The sequence below is a fragment of the Diplodia corticola genome, assembly GCF_001883845.1.
Source record: "Diplodia corticola strain CBS 112549 chromosome Unknown scaffold146, whole genome shotgun sequence".
In the NCBI taxonomy this organism is placed as follows: domain Eukaryota; kingdom Fungi; phylum Ascomycota; class Dothideomycetes; order Botryosphaeriales; family Botryosphaeriaceae; genus Diplodia; species Diplodia corticola.
This window is the reverse complement of record NW_017971625.1, coordinates 1-7,870: the sequence shown is the minus strand read 5'-3', so window position 1 is coordinate 7,870 and position 7,870 is coordinate 1. Positions and strand designations below refer to the sequence as shown.

General features: G+C 59.8%; 3 protein-coding genes across 3 annotated transcripts; 2 read left to right on the top strand and 1 right to left on the bottom strand.

The window, feature by feature from the left end:
- Window positions 1-514: 514 nt before the first annotated feature.
- On the bottom strand, window positions 515-1,444 carry BKCO1_1460003 (rrna-processing protein utp23; the record flags this gene model as incomplete). The annotated part of the gene is made up of 2 exons (XM_020271193.1): window positions 515-1,293; window positions 1,357-1,444. The coding sequence occupies 2 exons, from the start codon at window positions 1,442-1,444 to the stop codon at window positions 515-517; spliced, it is 867 nt and encodes a 288-aa protein (XP_020124869.1).
- Window positions 1,445-1,828: 384 nt separating this feature from the next.
- BKCO1_1460002 (uncharacterized protein) lies at window positions 1,829-5,151 on the top strand (the record flags this gene model as incomplete). Its single annotated transcript, XM_020271192.1, has 2 exons — window positions 1,829-3,835; window positions 3,886-5,151. The coding sequence occupies 2 exons, from the start codon at window positions 1,829-1,831 to the stop codon at window positions 5,149-5,151; spliced, it is 3,273 nt and encodes a 1,090-aa protein (XP_020124868.1).
- A 1,573-nt stretch (window positions 5,152-6,724) lies between these two features.
- On the top strand, window positions 6,725-7,820 carry BKCO1_1460001 (alpha beta-hydrolase; the record flags this gene model as incomplete). The annotated part of the gene is made up of 2 exons (XM_020271191.1): window positions 6,725-6,999; window positions 7,105-7,820. Coding segments are annotated over 2 exons (991 nt in total), but the record flags the coding sequence as incomplete, so codon positions are not given.
- Between the last annotated feature and the right edge of the window lie 50 nt (window positions 7,821-7,870).

Below are 7,870 nucleotides of genomic sequence, written 5' to 3'. Positions count from 1 at the left end.
GGGGGGGGAGGGGGCTGCGCTTCTTTTCTCGGAACGTGCCCATCTAATACGTGTGCATCATGCTAATAATGGCTGAGCGTGGCAGGCAAATTCCAGCTTCAGGTCTACCCAATGGCGGGCCATTTCATCCAGGAAGACGTGCCGGATCAATGCGCCCAGACCGTCATCGAATTCCTCAAGCGCAACGATAGGAGCGCTCTCGTGCTGCCGCCAAAAGTCTCGGATCTCCTGGCACAGGGAAAGAAGGTTTGATGAACATACTCTGACCGATGGGAACAGCAGCGTTCTGATATTATTTTTGATCCTTGATTCTAAACAAAATACCCTTTTTGGATTTTCCTTTTCCTTTTTCGAGCGCCGTGCCCGTTACCAAAACGCCAGGCAATGCTAAGTAGCTAAACGGAAATTGGGAATCATATAACCGTGGAGGGATGGATGGCCTTGGTGAACGGCAAATGAAGAAACGAATAGACATGCAGAAAGCAAGCGGCTGCCGACGAAATACAAAAAATCATCATGCCTCTTGCGCGACTTGTTCCGCTTGCTCCGGTGCCTCTCCGTCCGCCTTGGCCTTGTTCTTCCGCTTTCTCTTCCGCTTGGCCTGCTCCTCGGACGTTGTCCCCTCACCGGCCGGCTTGTCAACGTTGTCTGACTTTTTCTGCGCCTGTGGTTCCGATCTCTTCTTGGGCTTCTTGGCGCTCAATGGATTCGGTGCCTTGGGTCCCGTCCTCTTCTTCTTCTTCTTCGGCTCGGGCTGCGCAGGCGCATCCTCCATGTCCGTATCTTCGTCGCTCCCGTCTTCGTCCTCACCCCGCTTCCTCTTCGGCGGGGCAGCAGTGGCAGCGGTGGGCCGCGTCTTCAAGCCCGCTCTGAACTTCTCCGTCTCCGTCCTGTCGCGCACGTCTTCGGTGGCGCCGGCCATGGGTTCCATGATCATGACACTCCGGTTGATGTAGATCAGAGGCACGCCGGGGATCTTGCGCAGGTAGGAGCGCAGCGGCTGCTCCTGGCTGGCGACGACGTAGCGGTGCTTGTTGGTCTTGGAGTCCTTGGGGTCGAGGACGGATTTGACGCAGTCGAGCGTGGAGAGCGGCTCATCGAGCGTGTGGTGGTTGCAGCGGCGGCGCTCGAAGGCCTGGGCATGGCCGATGGCGACCTGGTCCTTGGAGGCGTAGAGGTGGCGCATCGAGCACTGCGTGATCATCGGCTTGACCTTGCCTTGGAGGGTGCGCTCAAGGTAGCTGGCGAGGTCCATCTTCATGCGCGTCGAGTCGAGGACGATCTCGGAATCGACTGTGATGGCAGGGTCAGCCAGAGGCAAGGCTGCATTGGTGAGTGGAATCGAACTGGACGCACCCAGGACTTGGTAGGGTTCGCGGAAGCCGAAGGTGAGGGCATACTGATGCATCAGCTTGCGGTACTGCTTCGCCCGCTTGCCGCGCATGGTGAGTGATCGGGGGGGTGTGCCGGACGGTTGCGGCTCGAGGCGGACGTTCTCAGAAAGAAAAAAATCTGGGGCATGCGCTTGGGCGGGTGTTGCGTGCAGCGTAAAAGATAAGCATTGGCCCGTGCGCACCGCCGTCGCCGGTCCGGTGCCTGCCTGCCTACGCAATGTCTCAAAGGGCAGGGGCAGGCGCCGAGCGGATGGGGCAGCAGACAGCCCGGGATGACCAGGCCTTTCTTGTCTCTGCGAACACAATCCGACACACCACCTTCAATGCCGACTTCCGCGCCCTCATAGCCCGCGAAAAACGGCCTGCTGTCCTCTGCCACCTCCCCCCTCCGCCCACCACGCCGTTCCTCGCCCCGCGCCCCGACGAGGACAACCATGTCCTCGGACGCCGCTCCTGTTGTTCCTCCTCCCGCCGCCGCCGCCGCAAATGAGCCCCCAGCGCCGGTAGCTCCCCAGTCCGCCCAAGCGCCACCGAAGCAGGATCCTGTCGATCTGAGCGTCGAGCTCGATGACTTCGGCCTGCCCATACGGAAGAAGCCTCCGCGCCGCCTGGTTTCCGAGGCCAGCGAACAGGACCTGCGCAGCGCCGCCGCCGCCGCCGACGAGCAGCCGCAGCACCAAGAAAGGCCAGCGGAGAACCTGTGGGAGGCAGAGGCGCTCGCGGCGCAGCACGCCGCCCCGCCTGTTGCAAACTCTGGTCCCCCGCCCTTGCTAGGGAGCGCTCTTGACGACGGGGATGTGAGGCCGGTCCCGTCAGACGGACACGCGTCGCCGCAAGGTGGCGACAAACACGCAGAAGCCACGCCAGACGTCCTCGCGGAGGCGTCTGCATCCGGCGACAAGCATGTAGAGGTGGGGGCCGTGTCGGAATGGTCACATCAGCAGCTGGCGCCGAAGAAGGAGGAGAAAAAGGGTGATGACTGGGACGACGGCGGGTGGCAGGACATGCCCGCTTACGCTTCATATGACATGTATAACGACGATAATAGGCTGATCGCACGGGAGAAGGACGACCTCAGCGATGACGAGGAGCTGGAATACGGCGCCCTGGGTGGCGCTGGAAAAGGCTACACAAGAGTTCAGGTTGACGAGGACGCGCAATCGGCCACGAGCATGGACGACAACACGGCTTATCTGTTCAAAGGCGCGAAAAGCACCAATGTCGCTGATGACGACGAGGAAGCGCGGGACCCGCTGTCACAGATGCAGGCCACTAAAGACCTGCTCACCGAGGGCCAAAGGATCGCATACGTCGGAGTCGTCAGATTGACCATGCTGGAAATGGTCAAGGAACTCGAAAAGCTGGAGAGGACGAAGGCAAGCAAGAAGCAGATTGACACGTCCTCGGAAGCAATGAAGATGTGGAGCCAAAAGATGATGGTTCGGTTGTATAGCCACATGGAGATCGAATCTGCAGAGCAGATCATGATCGAACAACTGGGTCAGCACGGCGTCCAACCCAACGATCTCACCCCAGCACTCATGCAGAATGCGCGGGTGAAAAATCCCGTGGCCGAGCCAGCATCAAGCCGGCCGTCTGTTTCGTCTCCACGGCCTAGCTCCACGTCGAGTGCTCCGTCCACTCCGGTCCCAGGCACTCCGGGCTCGTCAGTACCCCCGCCCTATGAAGATCATGGCGGAGAGGAGATGCCAGAAGTCCGCACTCCTTCTCAACTCCCCACAACCAAAAGTATTGACATTGACCTCCGATGGACTGTTCTGTGCGACTTGTTCCTCGTACTGATCGCAGATTCTGTCTATGACGCGAGATCACGGGAGTTATTGGAGAGGGTCGGAAAATATTTGGAGGTGCCTGATCTGGACATCTGCCGCTTCGAGAAGCGCGTCACGGATGCTCTCGAAATGCAAGAGGCGGCAAATGATCAGAACTGGAATGATGAGGGACATCTGGAAAGTCGTGCTAAGATGCAGAAGAGCAGACGACTGGTGATGATGGGGCTGGCTACTGTTGGAGGAGGACTGGTGATCGGCTTGTCGGCAGGTCTCCTCGCCCCCGTCATTGGCGCAGGTCTTGCAGCTGGTTTCACGACTATCGGTGTTGCTGGCACCAGCAGTTTCCTTGCAGGCGCCGGTGGTGCGGCCATCATTACCACTACTGGTGTGATCTCGGGAGGCACAGTCGGTGTGCGAGCTTCGCACCGCAGAACAGGGGCTGTCAAAACGTTCGAGTACAGGCCCCTCCACAACAACAAGAGGGTGAACATGATCATCACGGTCTCTGGGTGGATGAACGGCAAGGTTGACGACGTCCGTTTGCCGTTCAGTACGGTGGATCCTGTGATGGGAGATATTTACTCGGTCTTTTGGGAACCGGAAATGCTGCAAAGTATGGGTCAAACCATCAACATTCTAGCCACAGAGGTAAGAGATGCCTGCCCCGTTGCCGTTGACGGAAGCTCACCCACTTCTAGGCCCTTACTCAAGGCCTGCAACAAGTTCTCGGTAGCACCATTCTCGTCGCTCTCATGGGCGCGCTACAACTGCCGATCGTTTTGACGAAATTATCCTACCTCATTGACAACCCGTGGAATGTGTCACTGGCACGCGCAGAGTTGGCCGGGTTGCTTCTCGCCGACTCGCTCATCGATCGCAACCTTGGCGTGCGGCCCACTACGCTCGTCGGTTTCTCATTGGGAGCCCGCGTCATCTTTTCCTGCCTGCAAGAACTCTCGAGGAGAGGGGCGTACGGGCTGGTGCAGAACGTATTCCTCTTTGGTTCTCCCATGGTGGCGAAGAAAGATGAATATCTCAAAGCCAGATCGGCTGTTTCGGGTCGGTTCGTCAACGGGTACGCAACGAACGACTGGATCCTCGGGTATCTCTTCCGTGCTACCAGTGGAGGCATCATGGGAGTGGCTGGTCTTGCTCCGGTCCAGTGCCCCGGTATTGAAAACTTCGACGTCACTGAGATGGTGAATGGGCACATGGCGTATCGCGCAGCAATCCCGCGCCTGATGCGTGAGATGGGCTGGGCTGTGGAGAGCGATGAGTTCGCCGAGATCGAAGACCCAGATCCGGACAACCACGAGGCAAGGCAGCGCGAGCTGATCAACGAGATTGAGGAAGCGCGCAAAGAAATGGAGCAGAAGCCGCAGAGGAAGAGCGGGTGGAACTTCTTCAAGAAGAAGCAGGCAGAGAAGAAGGAATGGGAGATGTACGACGAGAAGGCGAAGGGAGGGGACGACAAGAACAAGAACGTGCTGTTCGACGTGGAAGCCATCAAACAGGAGGCGGCGGACATCGCGGCTCAGGGAGTCGAGGTGAAGCAGCTTGACAGCACGCTCCCGCCCATGGCGCTGGATGGCCCACACTCCAAGCTCCGGCAGACACAGAGCTTCGACGAGTCCATGTTCGAGCAGAGCAGCGGCAGCAAGACGAACTCGCACCTCTACGACGGGTCCGAGTACGACGCGAACCCCGACCGTTGGGAGGACGACGGTGGCGGCGGCAACATTTCGATGTCGTTCGAGCCTTCTTACGAGACGCCTCCGGCATCAAGGCATGGAGGGGGGGCAAACGGGTCGTCGACATGGAGTTCGCCCAGCGTCGAGAGACCGCCGTTGCGCACGTCGAGCACGTTGCCCGTCAACCTGGGGAGCGTCGAGCACAACGCGTGGGCGGACGACGAGGCGGACGAATGGGGAAAGGAGAAGGAGATGCAGATGACGTTTGAATAGGGTCCGATCGCCTTTGTCCTCGGCGATTGGCGTCGACGGGCTTTGTTTCTTTTTTTTCTTTTTCTTTGTCTTGCTAAAGCATGTGCGGCGTTGGGTTTTTTTTATTGTTGCGTTTTCCAAGAGACGGGGTTTGCTTCTATCTTGTAGGGCATGACGACGACGATGGGGCATTTGCCGGGGAAAGAACAGGTAGATGACGGGCGTCGCGAATCGCTGATGCGCCGCGCATATTGTGATAGGCGTTGGTTCTTTGGATGGGTCATGGTTGGTGCGGGCCTCATCCTGCACATTGAAGAAGAGCTGGGCAATGTTTCACCGCCGGTCTGTGGTCGTCCTCTTGTCTGGCTTCGTCGGTGGCATGTGCGGAGACATTGGCATTCCGGTGGATGCGGCTGTAATGGGGGATGTTGAAGAGGGGGGGTCTGGGGCTGGGCCTTGGCGGTGAGCAGGGCGGAGGCGGGGTGGCCAATTGCTCTTGTTTACAAAGTACAGTAGTTGTAATCAAGTTGGTTTCTGCATGGGGGTGTGAGCTGACAAGAGCGTGGCTGTGGGCGCACGCTGTGGTTGGACCGAGGCTGTCTTTGGGCGGAAATATCTCAAAAAGCATCTGGGCCGGAGGGAGACGACGTTACGGGGAGGATCAGCAGGTTGACTCGAGTCAATCTCCGCCGTCGCCGGCATTGGCCCGGCTGTCGGCCTCGATGGTGCTGGCCTCAAGCCTCGAGCACGTTGCTGTGGACAGCGGAGCCTCGTGGTACTGTCGACATGCACCTAGGTTTAGGTTGCCGCCAGCCGGGAGGATGACGGCAAGCCGTTGGCGCCGTCTCCCACGCCGGTGCAAAACGGAGCTTGCGCACGGTCAGCGGCTCTCTTTTCCCCACACTCGTCCTCATCAGCCTGATGACGGCAACTGCTCTCTTCCCTTTTGCTGGCGCCGGTCCGGAGCCTGCCCCTTGCTCACCGCCCTACTATTCCAAATTCCACGTCGGCTCCCCCCGTCGACAAGCTCTTCTCCGACTCCTCCGAGCCCAAAGCTTTCTCGATCCCTTTCCCGTCCCTTGGTTCGTCATTATCTGCTTCGTTTCGAAAAGGCCGACGGGCGCCATGGCCTCCTTACCAAGCGGCTTCGTCATCGCTGGTTAGGCTTCCACGAGCCACCCATGGAACGTACCGGAGACAGATGTATTTGCCGTCCTGTAGGATGATGATGCCGGGACGCAACTGTCATACTCTCCCTTTCCCGCCAAACGGATGCGCAATCGCCAGAGTCCCCTAGCGGGCCCTCTTTCCCGGACACGGGAGTCGGCCTGGCCCAATCCGGGTTCCTCGACGACTTACTCAGCGTGTCAATCGCACCGGGATTTGACCCGCTGGATCTGGGGCCTGTCGTTGGACTGAACGCAAAAAAACGTCTTACTGGCGCCATCAGAGCTCGGGCACTCGATCAGTGATGGTTCGGCCGCGGACCTAAAGACGGCTTTCGTATATAACATGGTCCGGACCCGCGCTTCTCTGCTCAGGCCTACACTCTCCAACTGTTGGTGTCGCCGCGGTACACCATCACTTCGCCAGAATGCTTAGCAAAGCTGTCGCAACGGGCCTGGCCCTCGTTTCTGCGGCCTCGGCGGCAAAGCAGTGCCTCAACCAGACGGTCTCGGTCGACATTGAAGCCCGCAATGCCGTGTTTGCCGCCAGCACCATCCCCCACAGCAACATCGATGTCACGTGGTTCATCCAGAACATGACCCGCCAGGGCCACAACTTCACCGACGAGGCCCTGACCGGGTACAAGACCATCAGCGGCACGTACAACGTCAGCACCCAGTACTGCTGGAACGACCAGACGGCGTCGGACAACACCACCTTGCAGATCTTGACCCACGGCATTGGCTTTGACAAGACGCATGTGCCCTTCAAACCTGCAGGAAGAAGCACTCACTGATGCCGTCTCAGATACTGGGATCTGCCCTTCCACGACTACAACTACTCGTACGTCAACGCCGCCCTGGACGCCGGCTTCGCCACCCTCAGCTACGACCGGCTGGGCATCGGCAAGTCGCAGCACGGCGACCCGCTCAACGAGATCCAAATCAACCTCGAAATCGCCGCGCTGCGCGCCCTGACCGAGCAGGCGCGCCAAGGCCGCTTCCCCAACGTCAACGCCACCTTCTCCCGCATCGTGCACGTCGGCCACTCGTTCGGCAGCATCCAGTCGTACGTGCTGGCCGCGCTGCACCCCACCCTCACCGACGGCCTCGTCCTCACCGGCTTCGCCCTCAACTCGAGCTTCAACCAGCTCTTCCTCGCCGGCGGCAACTTCCAGCAGGCCTCGGCCAACGCCCCGCTGCGCTTCGGCTCGCCCGCCCTCGCCCAGACCGTCGACGACTTCCTCTTCCGCTCGAGCCCGCTGTACGACTGGCTGTCGCCGCTCGACGACCTGACGGCGGCGCTGCCGTCGCCGCCGCAGGACCTCCCCGACGGCTACATCACCCCGGCCAACGCCGGCGCGAACCAGTACCAGTTCCTGCGCCCGCCGTACTTTGACGAGGCCATCCTGGCCTTTGCGGAGCGCTCGAAGCAGCCCGTCACCGTCGGCGAGCTGCTGACGCTCGGCGGCGCCGCGCCCGCGGTCAACGAATTTGCCGGCCCCGTGCTGGTCTTCACTGGCGGTACGTCGTCCTTTTCTTTCTTTCTTTCTTTCCTTCCTTCTTTCCCCCCC